Here is a 26,534-nt window from a genome sequence, read left to right as displayed (position 1 = left end):
TCTTGCTGGCTAACAGAATGTGGTATGCAAACAACTGATCAAGCTACAGTGTAAACAAGAGCCACACTCCCACAAAATGCCGGTTCAGAATCTAAAGAACCCAAACTGGAACCGATTGTAGGACCTGTATTGTCCACCATATGAAAAGGATTGAGGAGTTGATGATCAAAATTGGTAGAGCTAGACATTTTACAATGCAGAAGGAGGCCATTCAGCCCATTATGTGAGAGACTGGTGATGATTTAACCCGCGGGTCACCACACTTCAGGCGAGGGGCAAGGTTGAGAAGGTGGGGCCCTCACGGATAACCACAGCCCGTACAGGTATTGAATCCACGCTGTTGGCATCGCTCTACATCCCGCCAACTGAGCTAACCAGTACGCTGAGCACGAGTAGGAATCATGTATTTATTTATTTTAAATTTAGAGTACCCAATTCTTTTTTCCAATTAAGGGGCAATTTAGCGTAGCCAATCCACCTAACTTGCACATCTTTGGATTGTGAGGGTGAGACCCACGCGGACATGGGGATAATGTGAAAACTCCACACAGGCAGTGACCCGGGACTGGGATTGAACCCAGGTCCTCGGCGCTGTGAGGCAGCAGTGCTAACCACTGCTCCACCATGCCGCCCATGAGTGGGAATTATTAACAAACAAACAAGACACAATGTTTTGTATTGTAGAATTCCTGAAGTGCAAAAGGATGCCATTCGGCCCATCGAGTCTGCACCAACCCTCTGAAAGAGCATTCCACCCAAGCCCGCTCCCTCGCCCTATCCCAATAACTACTTAACCTACACATCTTTGTGCACTATGGAACAATTTAACATGGCCAACCCACCTAACCTGTCTTTGGATTGTAGGAGGAAACCGGAGCACCGGGAGGAAACCTCCGCAGACACGGAGAGAAAATGAAAGCTTCACACAGACAGTCACCCAAGGCCGGAATTGAACCCACGTCCATGGCGCTGTGAGACAGTAGTACTACCCACTGTGCCACCAGTGGTTTTAATGTGGGCAATCATAGGGGTTCCACAGTAGGTTTGAATGGACTGTGCGTCAGTCTGGATGTATCACCCATTTCCGCCTAGTTATTCTTCATTCTGAATATGCATGATTTATAAGTTTATAAGGTTAGCAGCAAGCCAGTATTTTTTTTAGAAGAAAAAAATTATTTTACCCTTTTTAGTTCTTCCACTTCCAACGGACTGGTAATGTCTGTGACTGGCATGTCCTTGGTGTTTGCTAAGGAGTCAGATAAAAAGGCACATTATGCAGATTCATTGGTGGAGCACCAGGAGAAACAGAGGAAGCTGAATTATTCCATTCCTGTAGAAAATCTCGAAGCTGATGTGCAAAGTCAGGTGTTAAATACAGAGTTTTCCTGATATGTAGAATATTCTGCTAATGTTACTCTCTTCCACTGTATAATCTGGTAAGAGCAATAGGGAAAACTGAGTTTAAAAAAAAACAATAGATATTTATTACTTCATTTTAACATAAATAATTGCTGCATAAACATCACTTTAATATACCTCACCCAATGATTTATGTGGCCCCTCATCAACACTGCTATCTCTGGAATATTAAAATTGAAGACTTTACCACTTTCAAATTTTCTTTCATCAATGAGCCATACAAAGAAAAAAATTATGCAATATGTTTTTAAATTTTCCATTTATATGTTAAGAGATTTTGCTCCAGGCTATTCAATTCCATATGGCACGGCAATCGAAGAGGGCATGAATTCAGCAGACGTAGGTCTAGCTGCAAGAGTAAAGAGGGCGCTACATAAAATAAAGATTCCATGTATTGTGTGTTCAATCCGATCTTGCTGTATAACATCTGTAAATGAAATGCACGCTGAATAACGCACGGCTGAATATCAGAACTGTTTTCTTGATTCTCAGCGAAAGTAAGAGAGAATTCAGATGGCACCTTTTTTTAAGCACGGCACAGACATCTTGGAAAAGATCAACATTTAATCTCACTGATGAATTTCTTAAGAAAATATTTTAGCTGCCGTTATGATGCATCCATCTGAGTTTTAAACATCCCCACAATTTCTGTTCAGATGAATGTCATCTCCATGGAAAATTGGACGGTGAAAGGTGGAAATCCTTGGTGTCAAACATCTTGCCAGTGACTTTCAACCCATTCCACAGGTAATGTTTCAGCACACCCAGACCCTTTCAGCATGAAGGCCATCAATTAATTAATGGACAAGCCTGATTAAACATGTTGTACTACAAATGAGTTCTAAGGTATTCGGCCCCTGTGAGCAGTTTACGTCTGCTTCTTCATCCCGGATTAGTTTTCTCCTGAAACGTTGCCACTTCATAGAGTTTGGGTTAGATTTTTTTTTTCAGAAGTAAGGATAAAGTTCAGGGACTGGAGGAAATAAAACCCGAATCTGAATCAAATTGAATGAATTAACATGCCCCCTACTGGATAAAAGTCCAATTTTAAAAGATGTGGGGCTGGATTATCTGGTCGGCAATGCCGGAATCGCATTTGGCGAAGGGCCGAAGAGTCCAAGTTTCCGACCAAATCGGGGGCGGTGCCGCTTTCGCGATACTCCGCCCCCTCCAAAGCGGCATACTCCGTGCCACTTATCGACGGCCTGAGGTCTTTGCCTGAGCACCCCCCCCCCCCCCCCCCCCCCCCGCCTCCCCCGATGCTCTGCCCTCGACCGGCTGAGTTCCTGATGGGGTGGGACACGTGTACTCATCAGGTACTCGGCCTGGCGGCTGTGGTGTCGATCCGTGGGCAGGGGGGGGACATTCCTCGGGGCTGGGGGCACTGTGGGGGGGGGTGGTCCAGCCGAGGGGGGGGACTATTTCGCGGGCTGGGTCCTCGAGCGCTGCTGTGCACATGTGCAGCCACGGACTGACCAAATCTCTGGGGTGTATCGGCAGCTAGAGCCAGGTCCTCCACGCTGCCATCCTGCTAGCCCCCAGCAAAATGGGGAATCGGTGGCCATTTTGCGTCAGTTCTTCTGGCGTAAAACGCCATCGTTCCCACGCCGGCGTGGGGACATAGCCCCAGACTCGGAGAATCCAGCCCATGTTTTGAGAGATATTGGGTGGGATTCTCCGGCCACGTTCGCCCGGCAACTGGAGAATCCCGCCCGAGGTCAATGGACTTTGCCATTGTATGTATCTTCCTCTTGGCAAAAGCTGTGGTCCTGGAATCTGAAACAGGAGCAGAGGATACCATATAGCGATGAACAGGCCTGGCAGCATCTGTAAGGAAATCTAGGCCAAACAGGTCAATGCAACCTCACTACAAAAAAGTAAATGCTTATCAGCTTGTTAAATATGCTTTCTCCTTGGGGAGAGATGGAATAAAAATCCTTGCCTGATTTAAGACTGAATTGCAATACGTCTCCCAATATACTACACGGGTCTAGTTTTAAAAGTAGTACAGTTCTAATTTTTTTGCAACCATTATATTACCTTTAAGAGGGAACTCTTTTGAGCCATGTTTCAGCAGTAAGTTACTAGGCAAGTGTCCAGCTTCACAAATTTCTCGAAACAGCCAGCTGTAGACATCCTGAACACAAAACAAGGAACATGACCTTCTTTCCAGCTGTGGTCACATTTCATTATTATCCCAGGACATCCTTTAAAATGGCTGATAAATCATTGGGGGTGAATCAAAGCAATCCATTTCTGACAGTATTTAAAACCCTAAAATAGTGCTGAAATATTCCTTAACCAATGGTGATGGTGCCCTCTTATGGCTGATGGTTGAAATATTCTTTTTAAAAATATTTTATTTTCAAGTATACAGAAAGTATACAGAAATGAGCAAACATCAGCAACAGTGAACCATACGCAATTAACATGATGCCCCCTCACCTCGTCGTTTAACACCAAACTAAACACAAATCCTTCCCCCACCCCCACTAGACGTATGAATGTCCTTAAAGAAGTTGATGAACAGCCTCCAGCTAGTGGAGAATTCCACCTCTCTTAAGGTGAACTTAATTTTTTATAATTGAAATATTCAACAATTGTGAATACAGCTACCTTTTCAATCCTACGATTAAGTGATGGTTACAAATTTCATCAACTTTTGAAATGAATTCTTCACATTTGATGGAAATACTGTTTTATTTTATTGTATGTAAGCATGGCGATCTGAGAGATTTTACATGACTTTTTGGTCCCACTACAAATTTCACTAGTTTATCAATGTCATTCACTCTGATGTTAAAATACAGCCTTGTTCTCTGTATCTTTATATTCAGTATGGTACCTCTATATCCTATGGTATAGGGCAGCACAGTAGCATTGTGGATAGCACAATCGCTTCACAGCTCCAGGGTCCCAGGTTCGATTCCGGCTTGGGTCACTGTCTGTGCGGAGTCTGCACATCCTCCCCCGTGTGTGCGTGGGTTTCCTCCGGGTACTCCGGTTTCTTCCCACAGTCCAAAGATGTGCAGGTTAGGTGGATTGGCCATGCTAAATTGCCCTTAGTGTCCAAAATTGCTCTTAGTGTTGGGTGGGGATACTGGGTTATGGGGATAGGGTGGAGGTGATGATCTTGGGTAGGGTGCTCTTTCCAAGAGCCGGTGCAGACTCGATGTGCCGAATGGCCTCCTTCTGCACTGTAAATTCTATGTAAATCTATATGGTATCGCCCACAATAGATCGAAGGGCAGACTGTTTAATAATAACAGGAGTTTAATACCATGTAATAGAAAATACAGCATAAGATGCAGTTGATCTGCTGTAGTGGTTTTCAAGATATTAGAAAGGAATCTGTTGTCCTTGCCTATCACTAAGTTGGGGAAACCTCTCACTCAAGCACAGCCAAGCAGTCAAACTGTATTGTGGTAGCCACGAAGACAAGCTGGACAACACAAATTCACGACTGATGTACCTATCTGTGGACTGTAGTAGCAGAATTCTGCATTCCACTGGAACAATGTTTTGCTTAGGATAAAAAGAATAGTCTCTTAATTGCCCAGAGCATGTGAGATGTCAATGGAAAAAATCAGGTGAACATTGAAACAGTGAACGTAATGATGTCCCTAACGCAGGCCCTAGAAAAAAGGGCAGGCTTGGCCAAAGATGAGCTGTTACATGGATTCAAGCAGATTTGTGCCTAAATTCTGTACTTTCTTTAAGAAGTATTTATTTTAGAACTTTAATATTTAGACTTATCCAGTTTCGAAAGCTGTATTTTAAGCATTCTGATTGTTTACTTTTGTGGTACTTGTTGGTTCATTAATGTTACCATTGCAAATCAAATTGAGTATCTTGGTTTTGTGATGAAAGCTGCTTGCTGATTGGTAGTTCCCCTACCTGTACAACATATGAACTTAGTATTTGATTGGTTCATGTGAGTAATTTAAATACTTGAGCCAGCGCACTTGCCCTGCTGTTGCCTGCCTTCAATGTAATTTTACCTGTCGAAGGTAGAGGTATTGAGAAGCTCAGTCACCTATGAGCCTTGAAGGTCCTTAAGTGGCCAAGCCACTTCCAGGTCTCTTTCTACTATCGCTAGGATTCTACCCATGGTATCAGGAGGCTGATGCCATGCCCAGTTTGGCAGGTTTCACTGATCAGGTTCGTAGCAGTAATGGGGTGGGGAATCCCTCCTTTACAAATCTGGTTGCCTAATGAAGGTTCCATCATAGTCACCCTACTCCCCTGTTCCTTCCCTCAACCTCCAGCAATGTCCACCCTAGTCCTCCACTACTTCCCCCATCACCAGCCCCCGCCCTTATGCCCCTCACAGGGGGCTGAAAGACACAATAAGACTTGGATTTAACTTACGCATGGTAGCACAGTGGTTAGCACTGTTGCTTCACAGCGCCAGGGACCCAGGTTCGATTTGCTATGGGCCAGGGTTTAGAGAACGCCAAAGTGTATCATGGAGTTCACCTGACCCACCACTTTTCATAGATTTTGGTCATGGGGAACACAAGAGCCTACTTTATAGGTGTGATGCAACAGAAATCTAAAGTACTTTTAAAACAAAGCCATGTTTATTTATGAATCCAGTTAACACTTTATAAACCCACAGTAAACAACTTAACAACTATCAACATCAATATCTCCATAAGTAACCCTTCATAACTTTCCTAACAACATCCATAAGTTCTAAAGACACTTTTTACAGAAAGACAGCAGGTTTACATTCTCTACAGAAACCGGTATTACTTTGAAATCCTCAAATGAGCTGAAGGCAGTCTGTAGCTTGTAGTGAGAGATCATTATATAGCTGCTTGCTTTTCCTGCAGCTATCTAGCTCTGAAAACGAAACTAAAACACACTGTAGCTGCCTGCTCAAAAACGAAATTGAAAGACAGCCAGCCCAGCTCCACCCACACTCTGACATCACTGCAACTATTTGATAAACACCCATTTCTTAAAGGTACAGCCACTACAGATATTTGATAAACACCCAATTCTTAAAGATACTCTCACATGACAGATTGCCGGCTTGGGTCACTGTGCGGAGTCTGCATGTTCTCCCCGTGTCTGCGTGAGTTTCCTCCAGGTGATCCAGTTTCCTCCAACAAGTCCCGAAAGATGTGCTTGTTAGGTGAATTGGACATTCTGAATTCTCCCTCAGTGTACCCAAACAGGTGCCTGAGTGTGGCGACTAGCGGCTTTTCATAGTAACTTCATTGCAGTGTTAATGTAAGCCTACTTGTGACACTCGTAAAGATTATTATTATAAAGCCTGGGCTCAATTCCAGCACGCTTTCTTCAAGACTGGCTGCCCTCAACGGCTTCTAAATGGCTGTGCACATAGCTAGCCAAGTAGAGGCAGGCTCACCCCTGACATTTACGCCTCCCCACTGGCGCTGGCTGCCCTTCAGCCATTTTAGGCTCCGAAGAGCATGAGTTGGGTGTAGGCGAGATTTCCGCCTGTCACTCAGGAGGAGGTCCCTCCTTGGAAAACCGCTGGATTGAATGGCAGCTCTGTAGACCCCGCTGCGCTATTGGGAGTGATGGCCACTGTTAGAACTATTAGCTGCCCTCAAGTTTGTATATTCCAGTACTAGAATGGAGGTAAATGCGGGGTTTTCACAGCTGGTTATGAGGGAAAACTTTGCTGAGGAGGGGAGGTGCGGAGAGATGGGGGGGAGGGTAAGAGGTGAAAGGCAGGTGCGAAGTGGGGGGAGGAGGGAGGTAGAATGGGAGTCTTGAGGGTGGGGGAGGCTGGGAGGAAGATCTCGGGAGGCACGCCGGATGTGGAAAGGGGGCCATTGAAGGAGTTGCCTGCCCCACTTTTCCTGTCTGAGGCCTGAGCAGGGTTACGGCTGGGCTTCCCCCAACCCCCTCACCCCATTCCAGCCCCCCCCCCCCCCCCAGACTTAGGCTGAATTCTCCCTCCATTGGGATTCTCTGTGTCCACCAGCAGCACACTCCTAAAGTCCTTTTGACAAGTGGCAAGAATTGCCAAAATCCCGCCGCCAGCGAACTGTGCGCCACCGAGAACCACGCAGCTGGGGGACCGGAGAATCCAGCCCTGCGTCCAAACCAGCCCTTAAGTTGTCACTAATTGGCCACTTAAGGGCCACCCTGGGCCTCAGCATCCCCTGTAAATGTGAAGATGGGTTGAGGGCATTGGGAAGACCAGATGTGGAATTTCCCAGGCTTGCAAACTGGCCAGTGATGAGGCTGTAACCTACCTACTTAGCAATTATCTGAAATACTTCATCTTCATCATCTGTTTACAGGTCCTGCAGTTCTTAGCTCCAGTCCTGAGCCAGAAGTAGTCAAATAGCGTGTTGAAAATAAAAACGCCTGCCCTTACCATTTGCTATCACATTTCATATCGTTGTACTTAAGCAAACATTCAGTGCCAAGTGACTTAATGCATAATATCACAGGCGATCAACCTGTGTGTCGGGGAATATTATTTATTTCTCAGCCAGAAGTAGTCAAATAGCGTGTTGAAAATAAAAATGTCTGCCCTTTCCATTTGCTATCACATTCCATGTCGGTGTACTTAAGCAAACATTCAGTGGCAAGTGACTTAATGCATAATATCATAGGCGATCAACCTGTGTGTCGAGGAATATTATTTAAAATAGAAACAGAAGGATATTTGCAGATTCGAATTACTGTTATGACTAAGACTTGCACATCTACCTCCACACACACAGCAATCACCAGTCCATACCTCCAGAGTGTTATAATCCATGAAGATTTTGCTATATTCCTTGCTAGTGAAATGAGCAATGATCTTTATTGTTCCTTTCTGGAATTCTGTGGTGACATCATTGTTTTTCTTTGTTTGAAGTGAAATCTGTTTTAAATACACAAAAATAAAAATGATTACATTCTGTTCACTTGATGCATTTTATAACCTGTTTAGTGCAAGGTGACACCAAATCCTGACCCATTGTTGTGTTTGTCAATGCCAACCATCTTGTGTGCCTGACACAGTGAAATTCAAAAGCATAATATTTTAGTATTTGTGGCTCCCCTAATTGATAATATAGGTGTTGATATAAGAGTTGCAGATACACGGCTCCTTACCTTATTCAACCGGATCCTCAGCTTTGCCATCTTTTCAGCTACAGATCTGGTACAAGAAAAAGTAATGCATAATTGTCAGAGACATATAAGTTGCCATATTATTATTTTTTTCCAACAAAGAGGAAGTTGCACTGAAAACTAAAAATTCTAATTTGCACTGCAGGAAAATCACACTGGAACCTTTGCACTTCATAATAAGAGGTTGCACTCTTGACACTGTGGATAATAAGAACAGAAAATGATGAGAAACAGGAGCAGGAGTAGGCCACTTGGTCCTTCGATCCTACTCCGCCATTCAATAAGATCATGGCTGATTTGATTGTGGCCTTATGACTCCACTTTCTTGTCCTCCTTCATAATCCTTGTAAGGATGCTTAGAATGCGAGCATTCGGCCTCAACTGGGATCTTGGATTCATGTCGCATTACATCCAACCCCCACCATCTGGCCTGGACTTGCAAAATCCTACCAACTGTTCTGGCTTGAGACAATTCACACCTCTTTAACCTGTCATTATCCCTCTCCCTGGATCTGTAATGATTTGATTACCTGCAAATGCTTGCATTCCAAGCATTGTCCAGCATCTCTGACTTTGTCTATATAAATGTTTCTGGAACATACCTCTCCATTCACCTGAGGAAGGAGCTGCACTCCGAAAGCTCGTGTTTGAAACAAACCTGTTAGCCTTTAACCTGGTGTTGTAAGACTGCTTACTGTGCTCACCCCAGTCCAACACCGGCATCTCCACATCATTCATAATCCTTGACCCCTTTATTCAGGCTTGAAGATGTTCAATGACCCAGCCTCCACTGCTCTCTGGGGAAGAAAATTCTAAACATTGACTACCCTCTGAGAGAAATAAAATCCTCCTCATCTCCTTTCTTATTGTATTGGAAGTTGTATAATTTATGATAAAATATATTTTAAGAATTCATGAGCAGCTTACGAATCCTAAAATAAGTAGCGGGAAAGGAAGAACATTTCAAAGGCAATTGGCCATTGTGCCAGCCAATCTGAATGTCGGATACATTTAGCATTGTTAGGAAAATAAAGGTAGTTTTAAGGGATCTATGCTTCTATTGGTAAACATTAGAAATAAGGTATATTTATAAGTGGGTTTAAGTTAAAGTTTTTGTGCCTGGAAGCATAAAACCTATAGTTAGATTCATGCTGGATAAAGGTGTTTGTATGTGTGGGGGTTGGTTAAGTTCCAACTATGTTTCTATTTTGCTTAGAGAGGGCTACGGCATGAAGAATTAATATGCCAGCAGAGGTATGCAGGCATTGCTTAGAAACTGAGGCCTTGTAAGAGAGAGAAGCTTTTAAGTTCTAGTTTTAGCTAAATGTGAGAGCAGCTGGAGATAGGTAGTTAGAGAGAAGAAAGCTCTCACAGCTCCGCTAGAAGCAGTTGCTTTAGAAGGCCAGAGAGGGAACTCACTGAACTTTGCTAGAAGAAAAGCCATGTCATTTTTTTATTGGTTACGAAAACAAGTGCAAAGATCTGAAGAAACTAGAGAAATGAGGAGATGTTTCCAAGGAGTCTGATGTTAAAGGTAATAGAACAAAAAGACAGACAGAGCCGAGAAGAAGGCCGAGATGCTTCAGTATATATGAAGTGATTTACAGGCTTGTGAGATTCTACTACAGCCTGTGGAACGTGAGTTGAAATAACTATGGAAATCGGTGGCTGGATCTCGGAGTTTGTGTAAAAACAGTTAAGAAAAAAGGAAACCTAAAAGGGGGTGGTGTAAAATACTGGATTGAATTCACTGTTAAAAGTGGAACGAAAGCTTGGGTAAAACCTGGACTGGATTTCTGAATGCAAATCGCTGAGGAAAAGTATTATTAAGAGAGAAAATTTTAAAATGTGTTTTTGGCAGTGAAGTTTTGAAACTCGCATGTGATCATCATCTGGGGGGGTTTCCGAGGAAAAACAAACAGACTCTAATTTGGGTTCAGAGGGGACTGTGTATTTTCCTAGACTCACCTTCAGTGATTAACTAGGACTTTTAAGCATTGTAGCTTAAGACGTAATTTTTGATTATGTTAATATTTAAATCTGTGTGTATTTATTAAGCCAAGGTGGGGGGGGGGGGGGGGGGGGGGGGGGGTAAAGGCATACTGTATTGTTATCCAATTTTTTCATGTTTAATTTTAAAAAAATTTCTTGTTGTTAAAATAATTAGCGGTCATATTACTCTGTTCCGGCAGCATGGTAGCGCAGTGAGTAGCACTGCTGCCTCACGGTGCCGAGGTCCCAGGTTCGATCTCGGCTCTGGGTCACTGGCTGTGTGGAGTTTGCACATTCTCTCCGTGTTTGCGTGGGTTTCCCCCCACAACCCTAAGATGTGCAGGCTAGGTGGATTGACCACACTAAATTGCCCCTTAATTGGAAAAAATGAATTGGGTAATCTAAATCTATAAAAAAAACAAAAAAAAATTTACTCTGTTCCTCCACATTTTATTTTTAAAATGTGAAAGTTACAGTCTTCAGAGCCATAATTCCATTCTAGAATCTTCCCATCCAGTTACAACTTCAACTGGGATCAACAACATTGTCACATGAATGTCGTTTGACAAAGTCCCTCATAAGAGATTATTTTGCAAGATTAAAGCACATGGGATTGGGAGAAATGCATTGAGGTGGATAGAAAACTGGTTGGCAGAGAGGAAACAAAGAGTAGGGATTCATGGGTCCTTTTCAAATTGGCAGGCAGTAACCTGTGGGGTACCACAGGGATGGGTGCTGGGACCCCAGCTATTCACAATATATATTAATGATGAGGGAACAAATGTAACATTTCAAAGTTTGCAGATGACACCAAATTAGGTGGGCGGGTGAATTGTGACGAGGATGCAGAGATCCTACAGCAAAATCTGGACAGGTTGGGCAAATGGGCAAACCAATGGCAGATGCAGTATAATTTGAATAAGTGTGAGGTTATTCATTTTGGAAGCAAAAACAGGAAGGCAGATTATACCTGAATGGTTGTAAATTGGGAGAGGGGAGTGTGCAACGGGACCTGGGTGTCCTTGTGCACCATTCGCTGAAGGTAAGCATGCAGGTGCAGCAGGCGGTAAAGAAGGCTAATGGTATGTTGGCCTTCATTACAAGAGGTTTTGAGTATAGAAGCAGGGATGTGTTGCTGCAATTGTACAGTGCCTTGGTGAGACCACACTTGGAGTATTGTGATACTAAGATTGGTGGAGTTGCAGATAGCGAGGAGGACTGTCAGAGAATACAGCAAAATATAGATAGATTGGAGAGTTGGGCAAAGAAATGGCAGATGGAGTTCAATCCAGGCAAATGCAAGGTGATGCATTTTGGAAGATCTAATTCAAGAGCGGATTATACGGTCAATGGAAGAGTCCTGGGTCCACTGTACCCTGAAGGTGGCAACGAAGGCCGATAGAGTGGTCAAGAAGGCATACAGCATGCTTGCCTTCATCGGACGGGGTATTGAGTACAAGAGTCGCCAGGTCATGTTATAGTTGTATAGGACTTTGGTTAGGCCAAATCTGGAATACTGCGTGCAGTTCTGGTCGCCACATTACCAGAAGGATGTGGATGCTTTAGAGAGGGTGCAGAGGAGGTTCACCAGGATGTTGCCTGGTATGGAGGGTGCTAGCTATGAAGAAAGGTTGAATAGATTAGGATTGTTTCCGTTGGAAAGATGGAGGTTGAGGGGGGACCTGATTGAGGTCTACAAAATTATGAGATGTATGGACAGGGTGGATAGCAACAAGCTTTTTCCAAGAGTGGGGGTGTCAATTACAAGGGGTCACGATTTCAAGGTGAGAGGGGGAAAGTTTAAGGGAGATGTGCGCGGAAAGTTTTTTACGCAGAGGGTGGTGGGTGCCTGGAACGCTTTACCAGCAGAGGTGGTAAAGGCGGGCACGATAGCATCACTTAAGATGCATCTGGACAGATATATGAATGGGCGGGAAACAGAGGGAAGTAGATCCTTGGAAAATAGGCGACAGGTTTAGATAAAGGATCTGGATCGGCGCAGGCTGGGAGGGCCGAAGGGCCTGTTCCTGTGCTGTAAGTTTCTTTGTTCTTTGTTCTTTGTGTGCAGTTTTGATCTCCTTCTCTGAGGAAGGATGTTCTTGCTCTCGAGGGAGTTCAGCGAAGATTTACCAGACTGATTCCAAGGATGGCGGGACTGTCATATGATGAGAGATTGACTAGGTTGGGATTGTTCTCGCTGGAGTTCAGAAGAATGAGGAGGGATTTAGAACAGTACAGCACAGAACAGGCCCTCCGGCCCTCGATGTTGTGCCGAGCAATGATCACCCCACTCAAACCCACGTATCCCAACAATCCCCCCATTAACCTTACACTACGGGCAATTTAGCATGGCCAATCCACCTAACCTGCACATCTTTGGACTGTGGGAGGAAACCGGAGCACCCGGAGGAAACCCACGCACACACGGGGAGGACGTGCAGACTCCACACAGACAGTGACCCAAGCCGGGAATCGAACCTGGGACACTGGAGCTGTGAAGCATTGATGCTAACCACCATGCTACCGTGAGGCTACCATAGAGACTTATAAAATTCTAACAGGACTTTTGGGCAGCACGGTAGCATAGTAGTTAGCACAATTGCTTCACAGCTCCAGGGACCCAGGTTCGATTCCCGGCTTGGGTCACTGTCTGTGCGGAGTCTGCACGTTCGCCCCGTGTGTGCGTGGGTTTCCTCCGGGTGCTCCGGTTTCCTCCCACAGTCCAAAGATGTGCAGGTTAGGCGGATTGGCCATGATAAGTTGCCCCTTAGTGTCGAAAATTGCCCTTAGTGTTGGGTGGGGCTACTGGTTTATGGGGATATGGTGTAACTGTGGGCTTGGGTAGGGTGCTCTTTCCAAGAGACGGTGCAGACTCGATGGGCTGAATGGCCTCCTTCTGCACTGTAAATTCTATGATATGATTCTATGACTAGACAGGGTAGATGCAGGGAGAATGTTACCAATGATAGGTGTGTCCAGAACCAGGGGTCACAGCCTGAGGATTCAGGGTAAACCATTTCGGACAGAGATAAGGAGACACTTCTTCACACAAAGAGTAGTGAGCCTGTGGAATTCATTGCCACAGGGAGTAGTTGATGCTCAAACTTTGAATATACTCAAGAGGCGGCTGGATATAGCACTTGGGGAAAATGGGATCAAAGGCTATGGGGATAAAACAGGATTAGGTTATTAAGTTGGATGACCAGCCATGATCATGATGAATGGCGGAGCAGGCTCATAAGGTCAAAAGGTCTCCTCCTGCTCCTATCTTCTATGTATGTATCTATGTATAATGGACAGCTGAACCAATACGACCAAGATTAAAAGTTTTAATTATCCTCTGTTAAATTTCTTTGTTGCTGCAAAAATAAAAGCTATGTAAGTATCCACACTCTGGATTCTTGTAAAACATGATGAGAGGTTTATTAAGAATTGCTCATACAATCAAGATGGTGATCTGATCAGAGCCCATACAAACACTCTGCTGACGTCACTACACGTCACGTAACGCTAACCAGCACAAATGTATTTCTAGATGCATAACATTCCTCCATTTTTGCTTCATTAGCACTTATATAATATGTTATCTCTATACACATATACAATTCAATAAGACAGTCTCTGAGCTTTTTGGTGGAATTCGATAAACTCGGCTACTTGTAATCTCAGAAGTGTCCTCATTCTTTTCTGCAGATGATACTTTTGAATAGTCACTTTGGTGTCTGTCACTAAGGGCATTGTAAAGTCCTCAGATACAGATTCTCAACTCGTTACTGTCTCTGGTCTCCATTCCAAAGTGTAGCTTTCGAGATCTTCTAAAGGTAGAACCGCTTGAGAAGTTTCTGCAAACTCACTTTGTGCAACAAGTAACTGATCGGCATGACATCACCAAACTCATTCATCATCCATCTGTATATTGGGCCTCTCTTCATCAGGATCGTAGCAGGTTGGTCGTGTAACTCCTAGATCAGTGTTCTTCAAACTTCTTTTCCGGGGACCCATTTTTACCAACTGGCCAACCTTCGGGACCCAACCCGGCCGACCTTCGCGACACACGACGGCCGACCTTCGCGACCCACGCCAGCCGACCTGCGTGACCCACGCCGGCCGACCTGCGCGACCACACCATTTTCTCTTAACTTGTTTGCTGCTGACAAAAATAGAGGAAATGGTTTTGGGTCCCGTTGGCCCTCGTACACACTCCTCCAATGGAACCTGTTGGATGAAGGTGAAGCCTTCCGGTGTCGGAAAGTATGGAGTCTCCATCTGTCCAAAGTTCTGAATTTTTTTCCTGTAAAATTTTATTAAATAAACCCCCACACCCGAACTTGCATTCTGTACTGTCAACTCAAGTGTTTGTGTGATGGAGGGCCTGCGGTCTGGATTTTTCTAATGAATGTCTGACAACATTCCTTTTTGGATCAAGTCCATCACCTTTCTATCGCTGGGTCAGTTCTTCTATATCTTTTAACCAGAGATGAAGTCGCAGGTGCATGATCCACGAGCGAGAAATATACAATATTGTCAACATTTTCTTCTGGGTCATGCTTGACTTGGAACGGCAATCGTGATAAAGCACAGCATTTACATGCTGATCTGACTTGTGAAACTGGATATCGCAAGTGTGTGCCGACAATATCAATGTCCATCTTTGCAACATACTAGCTGCCAAAGAAGATATACCTTTATACGGCCCAAAGATTGCAGTCAAGGGTCGATGATCCGGCAAAAGGGTAAAATTACACCCATAAACGTAATGGTGGAACCTTCCTTCACCAAAAATGATGCTCAAAGCTTCTTTTTCTAGCTGAGAGTAATTTGTTTCTGCGCTAGTAAGCATACGTGAAGCAAATGGTATTGATTGTTCCTCTTCTGGAGACATAATTGCGAGAGGACTGCACCAGTCCCATAGGGAGAGGCATCGCAAGTTAATTACAACATCATTTTTGGATGATAATGAACCAACAGTTCTGACGTCAGTAAAGCTTCTTACACTTCGTTGTTATAATTTTTGCATTTTCTGACCTGTGCCTTGCCTGTTTGACACATAGCAATGTGTGTAAATGCTTCAATCATGTTGCTAAATTTAGTGAGAATTTACCAGAATAATTGATCAATCCTAAAAACGACAATAATTGTGTCACATTGTTAGGATGTGGTGCTTCTCAGATTGCTGACATTTTATTTGGTTCTTTGTGTAAACCACTTTTGTTGTTGATATGACCAAGATAATTTATGGATGACTTGAAAAAGTCACGCCTTTCCATCCAAACTCTTAAGGTTGTGGCTCTGTAACAGCTTCAATGTAGCTTCCAAATTCTCCAAGGGCTCCTGTTCACTCAAACCAGTGATGAGGCTGTCAGCTAAATAATATGGCTTTCCATTCAGCCCACTTAGCGATTGATCCATGGATCTTTGAAAAAGAACAGGTGCAGATGTTATTCCAAAAGGAAGTCTCTGTAACGAAACAGACCTTTGTGCATTACGATGGTGAGTATTGGCTGTGAAATGGCAGTCATATTCATCTGCAGATATGCCTGTGAAAGATCAATTTTACTGAATTTATGTCCCCCAAAAAGTCCAGCAAACAAGTCTTCAATCAGCAACAGTGGATAACTATCTGCGCACAAAACTGGGCTAATAGTAATTTTTAAATTGCCACTGATTCTCACTGAGCAATTCCACTTCAATACAAAAACAATTGGTGTCAACTAATCCTTTGTACCACAGGTTCAATGACTCTTGTCCTTACCAATCTGTCTAGTTCTGATGGCGTATGTTACAGTTCTACAATTGAGTCTTTTGGGTGTGTTGTCTGGCTTGATTTTTAGGCGTAGCTGAACTGTAGTCATAGAGCCTAGTGAATCTTTGAACACCTTCTCCCACTTCTTCAAAAGTTGTTGTATGTTGGCCTTTGAATCCACTCGTTGATTGACTGTTTCCCAATTCAGTCTAATCTTAGCCAACCTTGTTCTGCCAAATAGAGCATGAAAATTTCCACGGATAATGTGACCAGGACACTTAGCCGGCTGCCCATTTGCTTCTATTTTCACCATAATGCATCTTTTTAATGGTATGACCGCTTTGGTGTACTTTGTCACGTGTGCGGTCCCTGCTGCCCAGACCCCATTCACTTCAACGCAAGCAAGTCTTTTCCTGACTGTCGGTCGGCTTACTCAGTTGTTGTAGAAACTTCTTTTTTTTAATCTTCACATCGGCAGCAGTGCTTTGCCTGACTGACATATATGTCTGTGTGCGAGTCTGGTCCCAAAAATCTACCATTGCTCCCAATGCCATCCCAAAATTAGTTGACAGAAATATTGTTTCCAGTGATTTTTCTGCCTCAATGCTCTGATGTAGGAACGGTTTCCAGACCTGTTTATTGAATCAGCTTCCACGTGGGGTTATTCCCTGTGGCTCAGCTCAGTACAGAGAGGAACAAGCACGACAACCCGGACAAGATGGCTTATTTAATCAAGCTTGATACGTGTACACGGAGAACAGACAGGATATCTGCCAAGACCTGTTCTGCCGAACAAAGACCAGAACACAGTACTTATACAACGTTCAAAAATCAATAGCCCACCCCAGTTGGACGTGATCCAATCCCTGAAGCTGCTACTTTTAAACTTATCCAATAGAATTGCAAGCAGTGTTTAAACTTCACCCAATAGAATTGCAAGCAGCGCATTATTGATCTTCACCCTGACAGCTGTGTACAATCCCAGCAGCCTGTGCTGACTGTTTGTGAGAAACAGAACAACAGAACCAGCGCCCTGAATTGTTTCACAAAGACAAGGGCGGGATTCTCCCCTACCCGGCGAGGCAAGGGTCCCGGCGGGATGGAGTGGTGTGAACCTTTAGGGGCCAAGCCCTAACATTGAGGGTCTAGGCCTGCACCGGAGTGGTTGGCACCCCGCCGGCCAGCGGGAACGGCCTTTGGCACCATGCCAGCCGGGGCCGAAGGGTCTTCACCGGCCGGCGGACGTCCGTGCATGCACAGGGGAGGGGGTCACTTCCGCCTCCGCCATAGTGAAAGTCACAGGCCCGCCCGCCAATCGGTGGGCCCCGATCGCGGGCCAGGTCACCGTGAGGCACCCCCCGGGCCAGATCACCCCACGCCCCCCCCGGAGCCCGCCCGCGCTGCCTGGTCCCACCGGTAAGGTAGGTGGTTTGATTCACGCCGGCAGGACCTGCATGACAGCGGCGGGACTTCGGCCCATCGCGGGGCGGAGAATCGGCGGGGGGGGGCCCGCTGACAGGCACGGTGCGGTTCCCGCCCCCACCAAATCTCTGGTGCCGGAGACTTCGTGAGACGGTGGGGGCGGGATTCACGCCGGCCCTCGCCGATTCTTCGACTCGGCGGGGGGTCGGAGAATCCTGCCCAAACTGTCAGAAGTAATGTCCTTTTGGTCAAGTTAGCTATCCTAAATCCCATTTGATTACTTATTACTACTATGTCCTAAAAATACATGTTTAATGTTAATAATGATGACTCAGTCCTATAATTCATCTCAATCCTTCATAAAATAATTTATGTAAAACTACTCTAGTGGCATGCTAACTATTCAGTTTTAAGAGGTATCATCTCTGGAACCCCCCCCCCCCCCCCCCCTCATGCTCGTCACAAGTTTTCTTCTTTCAGGCTCCAATCCATGCCACCAGTTTCCGGGCCCAGATCCTGATAGCTGGTTTTCTCTCCTGTTATATTTCGTTGTTGCAGCAAAGAGGAAAGTGGAAGTGCCCACAATCTGAATTCTTGTAAAACATGATGAGAGGTTTATGAAGAGTGTTGCGCATACAATCAAAATGGTGATCTGCTCAAAGCCTGTGCAAACACTCTGCTGATGTCACTACACATCACGTGACTGATGCATGACCAGCAAGAATGTATTCCCAGATACATAACACCCTCATTTAGTGTGACCTACCTTATAGTTTACAATAGTAGGCTGTAGTATGTTAGTAAGTACTTCTCTGTAATCAACAATTCAACATTTTGAATTGGCTAGTTTCTTAAGAGTTGGATCTTAGCAGTTAAACGTGGTTAAGTTCAGCTTGAACATTCACCCAGGATGGGAGATGGAAATGGAGGTAAGAGTGCAGCTTTTGTGGAGAGAAGTGACATAAACAGTAGTTTTTGGTTCCTAATTGACAATAATGAGAACAATGTAACCCTCCTAAATAAGTATAAACATGTTAGGTTCAGAATGTGGCAGAGGTATCCTTGGGTCAGCTCCCCGCACAGCGAGGAACCAACTCCTAGTTATCCTGATGGCACAATCTACTCTTGTGGCATTTTCTCCACAGTGACGACCACAGAAAGGCACTTCACGTACAGCACCAACTACAGATCAAAGTAAATGAACGTCAACGTAAAAATGGTCCTGATTGTTAAACAGTTCAATGCGCACCTGTGGACGTCAGACTTAATTGTGATGCTCCAATTGCAGAATAGGATTTGCCCCGCAGAGTGGGATGAAATTTCTCAAAATGTAGAATGACCATTTAGGTGAAGTACCTGAGGGTGATCAACAAGGAGATACACAGCCAGGAGAAGAGAAAGAAAACTGACATTTAAAATTGGCACGCAAGAGTAAAATGTTCTATTGACTGTTCTAGTTTGATCACAATGAAATGTAAGATTTACTTGTGATGAGAGGGTGAAAAGTAACGCCAGAGCAGTCATCCAACGACAATCGGTACCACAATGCGTACTCTTCAAAAAATACTTCTTTGGCTGCAAAGCACTTTGGGATGTCTGAGGGTGATGCAAGGTGCTATATAAATGCAGATATTTCATTTCTTTCTTTTACTTTCAGAACTGCCAGAACTGGCAAATCTCTAAAAGTCGATTATCACTTTGACTAATTTCAATCTCATTTTTAACTGATAGACTACATGACAGATAACTATGACGACTTTGATTAACAGTGTACCGTGTAGAATTTAGTAGCCTGAGCATGGTGGCGCAGTGGTCAGCACAGCTGCCTCACGGCGCCGAGGTCCCAGGTTCGATCCCGGCTCTGGGTCACTGTCCATGTGGTGTTTCCCTATGTTTGCGTGGGTTCCACCCCCGCACCCAAACGTGCACGCTCGGTGGATTGGCCATGCTAAATTGCCCCTTAATTGGAAAAAATAATTGGGTACTCTAAACTTATAAAAGTAAAGAATTTAGTGGCCCGACATGGTCGAAAAAGGCAACCTAAGAAGCTTACTGGTTTCAATTTTCCTGACTTCCTTTTTATAATTCCAAAACAAATCTTAATTTTATTGACAAAAATAAGTTGTTATTTTTGAAATAGGTATATTTGCCATTTCACCCTTTTAATTTTCTTGTAGTAACATGAAAATGAAAATCGCTTTATTGTCACGAGTAGGCTTCAATGAAGTTACTGTGGAAAGCCCCTAGTCGCCACATTCCGGCGCCTGTCCGGGGAGGCTGGTACGGGAATCGAACCGTGCTGCTGGCCTGTTTGGTCTGTTTTAAAAGCCAGCGATTTAGCCCAGTGAGCTAAACCAGCCCCTCATGATTAGAACTACCAGATTTTGTTGGCTTTTATTGATTGTTTAAAGTCTGCCATATTTTGTTCTCAACCATTGTGCATAGAATTTACAATTTTAAATTCTTCTGTCAACATCCTGGGGGTTCCCATTGACCAGAAGCTAAACTAGACCAGCCATACAAATGCTGTGGTTACAAGAGTGGGTCAGAGGCTAGGAATCCTACGGCGAGTAAATCACCTCCTGACTCCCCAAAGCCAGCCCACCATCTACAAAGCACGAGTCAGGAGTGTGATGGAATTCCCTCCACTTGCTTGGATGGGTGCAGCTCCAACAGCACCCATAAAGTTTGACACCATCCAAGACTAAGCAGCCTGCTTAATTGGCACCCCTTCCACAAACATCCACTCCCTCCAACGCTGATGCGCCGAAGCAGCACTGCATCATCTACAGGATGCAGTGCAGGAACTCATCAAGGCTCCTTAGGCAACACCTTTCAAACCCACGACAGCTACCATCTAGAATAACAAGGGCAGCAGACACATTGGAACGCCAAAAACTGCAATTTCCCCTCCAAGTCACTCACCATCCTGACTTGAAAATATATTGCCGTCCCTTCACTGTCACTGGGTCAACATCCTTAAACTCCCTCCCAAACAGCACTCTGGATGTACATGCACCACATGGGGCGCAGGGGTTCAATAAGTCAGCTCCTCACAACCTTCTTAAGGGCAATTCGGGATGGGCAATCAATGCTGGCCTAGCCAGCAACCTCACATCCCTTAAATGAATGAGAAAAAAATAGATGAATAGTTGAATAAATATCTAAACAATGTGCAAAGCAGACAATGGTAAAAGCGGTAGATTTAACAACAGCTTTAACAAATCTTATTGATTTTCAGAAGAGCTTTTCAATAAGCCATATAGGAACTACCTAAAAGCCAGGCCTTCCTCATGGCATAGAGTACATACTTGAATCATTGAATAATCAGTGTTCAAATCATATTTTCCTTTTTGACTTACCTTGTGGCTGGGTCTACCTCCTGAATATTAACTCTCTTCTCCATCTAACACACTGCAGCAAACGGTCAGATGCAAAGTAGAATGTGGTGGAACCTTACCTTACACAATCTATTTTTGAGGGTATTGAGGAGAGCAACCGATCCAGGGGGCTAATCTCTCATGTTCCAATGTATTAATTGCATCATATGACTTTCACCTACATTTCTGTTTGTAATGCATTTTATTCATTACACCTTAATTATATGTATTTCATTACATCTAAAAGTATCTGCCTTCATGTGACAGGTTAAACAGGAATCTTTTTCATTAAACATTGTTTTAACTTGCTAGCCATGGATCGATGAGTAGGAATGCTCTGTATGAGGTACTAAATGGGAATGTGGAGATTATTATTTATCTGTAAAACTCACATAATTATTTTAGTATGTATGTGATTCTTCAGTGGTTAAGCTACTGAGTTTAAAAATTGGTGAGTTCTGTGAGGTGGTTAATTGCATGTTTCAAGTTGCTGATTGAGATTTACAATGGCACCTCCACTATATGCCACAGCCACAGAGACATGAAGTTACAGCATAGAGGTACAATAGAAGGAGACTGAGCTGATTACAGCTGTTGAACAGGAACTAGTCCCAGCTTGTTATCCCATATCATAGAATCCCTGCAGTGCAGAAGGAGGTCATTCAGCCCATTCAGTCTGCACCGACCCTCCGAAAGCACACCCTGCCGAGGCCTACTCCCCTGCCCTATCCCCGTAACCTAGCCTGCACATTTTTGAACACCAAGGGTCAATTTAGCATGGCTAATGTACCTAACCTGTACATCTTTGGACTGCGGGAGGAAACTAGAGCACCCGGAGGAAGACAGGGGGAGAACATGCAAACTCCCTGATAGAGAAAAACAACATCCTTTTGTGTTCTTCAGTCTCAAATATTTATCTTCTTCCCTGTAATAGAATCCCCAAGTTTTCCCTGTTGATATGAATAGAAGCAAAGCACAGCAGGCTCCATGTGGAATGTATGATCCTCCCTACCCTTTCTGACTTCACGCAGAACATGATAACCTAGATAGTAAAGACCAAACTCGAAACAGCAACTCTTACTATTGCAGCAGTAATTACAGTGTAGAGTTTACATTAATCTATCCCTACACTGCGAGATAGGATCAACTGAGACTTCAACTTTTCTGAATAATTAACTTTATTGACATGAAAAATAAGAATTCTGCATGTGGAGCAGTTATTATTATAATCAAATAATTGATTAATCAATTATTAATAATAATCAATTACTATTCTCCATGACCCATCTGGATTTCTAATTAAAGGGGTTAGCCCATCCTTAATATGCCTTGCTCTACGAGATAATCATTAGTTTTAAAGCACAGGTCTTCAATTAAAGAACTCTTTACTGACATCCAGTCAAGCAGTAGGAGTAGGAATGCAGCAGCAGGAAGCTGGGACCTAAGGAGATGGTTTTCAACAGTCATCAGAAGAACAGCTTTATCGAAGATTGGTGAGAGAGAGGCAATCAGGGCAGGGGAAACCCAAGAACCCCAATTTGCAAATGGTTTTCCTTAATGGCCAGGCTGTAGTGGGTTTGTCGAGGACAGTTGCTGCTCACAGCCATAGCTTGGCGACTGAAGACAATTGCCCATGTCAGATGAAGCACAAACAGGTGCAGAAGGCGCAACTTTCTCAAAGGTCCTTTGAACCTGCTGCACTTGCTCTGTCGATCCAGTCAGACCTGGATATAGGCCTTGGGCTGCATTCTGTTGATCAGACTGAGAGTAATTGAGGCAGCAGAAGCTAGAGGAGAGTGCAAGAGGAGGAACCAGGACAGACAGTCAGTAGCACCTAGAGAAGTGTGTGAGAGGAGATTGAAAACAGTGTGAGAGCGCATTTGGAGCTTGGAGACCCTGAGGTGACTTCAGGATTGAAAAGTGATACGGGGCAAATGGAAGCAGCTGACTGGGTGAATGCAGTCGGGTAAGTATTTACTACATTTATCACATATAGTTTGTACGGTCTTTATTTTATGATTTATAGTTTGTAAGGGCTATATTCTGTAGCAACACAACTCAGGGAAGAAGTGTCCCAGGGTAATTCATATTGTTTGTTTTTAAGTATCTTCCAAAAGGTTTAATTTAAAGGGTAAGTTATGACAGGAGAGCTCAAACTATGGTGTGCTCTATGTGGAAAGCCAGGGAAATTTCCAGTGCCCGGGGCCACCATGTGTGCAGGAACAGTCTCAGGCTGCAGCGCCAGGAAGCCCGGATTTTGGAGCTCTAGTGGGGGCTAGGAAGATTGTGGAGCATCCGCGAGGCAGAGAGTGTTGTGGATAGCAATAGAGAGGTGGTCACACCACAGGCTAAGGCTCCACAGGCATGATGGAAAGGGTGACCACCAGGCAGAACAACAGGACAAGGCAAGCAGTGCAGGAATCTCCTGTAGTCATTCAGCTCAAATGTATCCAAAGTGGTATATCTGTTTTGCGGGGGCAATAGCCTGTCAGGGGAAAGCAGAAAGAGCCAAATTCATTGCACCACGGTTGGCTCTGCTGCATGGGAGAGGAATAAAAAATGTGGGAATGCAATAGTCAGAGGGGATTCAATTGTATGGAGAATAGATAGGCTTTCTGTGGCCACAAACAAGACTCCAGCATGTTATATTGCCTCCCTGGTTCTAGGTTCAAGGATGTCTCAGAGTGGCTACAGGGCACTCTGAAGGGGGAGGGTGAACAGCTAGTGGTTGTGGTACACATTGTTATAAACTTAATATGTTAAAAAACGGATGGGGTCCTAAAAGCAGAATATTAGGAGTTAGGAACTAAGTTGAAAAGTAGGACCTCAAAGGTAGTGATCTCAGGAATACTACCAGTGCCACGTGATTGTCAAAGCAGAGATAGCAGAATATATCAGATGAATAAGTAGCAGAAGAGATGGTTAAAAGGGGAGAGTTTCAGATTCCTGGGACATTGGGACCAGTTTGTCATGGTGCAACCAGTACAAATTGGATGGGTTAAACCTGGTCAGGACCTGGACTGATGTCCTAGAGAGAGTATTTGCCAGAGTGGTTGGGAAGAGTTAAAACTAAAATGGCAGGGGGATGGAAACCTATGCATGGAGGCAGAAGAGTGGGAAACAAGGATAAGTAACAAAAGTCAGAAAGGGGAATCTTGGATTGGACTTGTTTTATTGTCACATGTACCGAGGTACAGTGAAGAGTATTGTTCTGCATACAGTCCAGACAGATCACTCCATACATGAAAATAAACATGGGACATACATAAATACACAACGTAAATACATAGGAAAGGTTAGAGATAGTATTAGCGATAGAATTACATTTTAAAAGGTTAGTACGTTTATAAGAGACATCTTGCTCGAGGGTATGAAAAGTCATTGGCAGAGAAACCAAGGGATAGAATCAAACTGGGCCATAGTAAAAAATAATGGGAACGGGACAAGGCATGTTAGAAAGTTAAGCTGGCGTTGTCTTTTAATGTGCAACGCATTCGCAATAAATTGGTTGAATTAATCGCGCAAATAGATGTAAACGGGTATAACACAGTTGGAATTACAGAGACATGGCTTCAGGGTGACCAGGAATGGGAACTGAACATCCAGGGGTATTCAGTATTTAGGAAGGACAGTTAAAAAGGAAAAGGTGGTGATGTTGCATTGATGGTTAAAGAGGAAATTAGTGCAATAGTGAGGAAGGATATTAGCTCCAAAGATGTGGGGCGCGATTCTCCGCCCCCCACGACGGGTCGGAGAATAGCGGGAGGGCCTTCCCGACATTTTTCCCGACCTCCCGCTATTCTCCCCCCACCACGGCCGCCCCACGATACGAATCGCTGCTCGCCGTTTTTTTACGATCCAATGGGCCGATTTCCCAGGCCTTTACGGCCGTTTTCATGATTTTAAACACACCTGCTATCACAGTTCGTGAAAACGGCCACAAAGTGCCGTTCTGCACAACCATGCCACCGATTGGCACGGCCGCACCACGGCCGTGCCAAGGGTGGCATGGGCCCGTGATCGGTGGGCATCGATCGCGGGCAGCGGGTCCGATTCCCGCGCCCTCTTTGTCCCTCTGCCGCCCCGCAGGATCAGTCCGCGGGGCGGCTGAGGGGCATGACGGACCACGCATGCGCGGGTTTGACGCATATGCGCGATGACGTCATCCGCGCGCGTCAGCCGCCGTGAGTCTTGGCGGCCGGGCTTAGCGAACGTTCGCTAAGCCCGCGCTGCCATTCTTCCCGGGGCCGCGATGCTAGCCCCGACCGGGGGGGGTGAATCGGGTCCCGGGAGGGGGCGCGGATGCTGCCGTGAAACACGGCTGGTTTCACGGCAGCCTTTACGACTCTCAGCATTTGCGGAGTATCGCCCCCGTGAAATCTGTACGGGTAGAACTGAGAAACACCAAGGGGCAAAAACAAATTAGTGGGTGTGGTATAGACCCCCAAATTGTAGTTGTAGTTGTAATGTTGGGGATAGCATTAAACAGGAAAATAGAGATGCATGCATGAAAGGGATATCTGTAATTATGGGTGACTTTAACCCGCAAATAGATTGGGCAAATCAAATTAGTAACAATACAACAGAAGAGGAATTCCTGGAGTGTGGGTAGGATGGTGTTCTAAGCCAATACGTTCAGGAGCCAAATACAGAACAGGCCATCCTAGACTGGGTATTGAGAAAGGAATAATTGGCAATCTAGTTGTATGAGGCCCCTTGAAATGGAAAAGCCCAAATTAGTTTGTTGCAAAACTGGACTCTAAATTTCTAAAATTCCCCCTTGGTGCATACAATAGAAAGTCTGACTATCCTTAGACAAGGAAGGTGGACTCTTTGGCCAGTTGTGTCAATGTCTGTTCCTCCATAGTCTTCAATGGTTGATTAATTCACTCTAGCTACAGCAGTGATTCCTGGAAGCTGTGTCCTTTATGCCAAATTTCTGGCACCATTCCAGTCATTCGACATCTTGTTCAGCCTTTCCCAGAATATAGATATAAACACCCATGAGTCGTTATCAGCCTGTCTCACAGACTTTTCAACTTTTGCAGATTTCTCAGCCGTCGGCTGTTTAAACTGCACAATTTTTATCTCACTGACCACCCTGAGGGCAAGGCCATTCATTATCCTGGCTTGTAGTTCAGGGGTCGTCAGGATAAGAACAGTTCCTCTTTTTAAACAACAGATAAACAACTTTGTTTTGCACCGGGGCAGCTAGAAAATAAACAATGTTCAGTCAAAACAGCAGCAGTGAATATTATGTGAAAGAAAACTACTTGGGAAAAGGATCAAGTATACATTTAATAATATTAATGATTATGTAATTGATCAATAATCAAAACAATATCACCCGTTGAGCTAAATCAATAAGATTCAACAATGACTCACAATAATGAATTACAAAAAGTAGTGATTGTGGTTGTAGGCCTACAGTATTTCCCTCCGTTAGTGAGAGAGATATCACTTGATGG

At 44.4% G+C, this 26,534-nt stretch overlaps 1 protein-coding gene across 1 annotated transcript in view; it reads right to left on the bottom strand.

Annotated features, from left to right (window-relative positions):
- LOC119974331 overlaps nt 1-15,403 on the bottom strand; it is a 58,053-nt gene extending 42,650 nt beyond the window's left edge. Inside the window, exons 1-5 of the mRNA XM_038813102.1 lie at nt 15,205-15,403; nt 8,670-8,727; nt 8,512-8,557; nt 3,460-3,592; nt 1,182-1,246 (exon numbers count right to left, since the gene is read on the bottom strand). Coding sequence (XP_038669030.1) covers nt 1,182-1,246; nt 3,460-3,592; nt 8,512-8,557; nt 8,670-8,727; nt 15,205-15,403 — 501 coding nt within the window. The remainder of the gene's footprint in view (nt 1-1,181; nt 1,247-3,459; nt 3,593-8,511; nt 8,558-8,669; nt 8,728-15,204) is intronic.
- Between the last annotated feature and the right edge of the window lie 11,131 nt (nt 15,404-26,534).

The sequence above is a fragment of the Scyliorhinus canicula genome, chromosome 12 (assembly GCF_902713615.1).
Source record: "Scyliorhinus canicula chromosome 12, sScyCan1.1, whole genome shotgun sequence".
NCBI classification, from domain to species: domain Eukaryota; kingdom Metazoa; phylum Chordata; class Chondrichthyes; order Carcharhiniformes; family Scyliorhinidae; genus Scyliorhinus; species Scyliorhinus canicula.
Note: the sequence above shows the minus strand (reverse complement) of the source record. Positions and strands in the feature narration are given on the sequence as shown.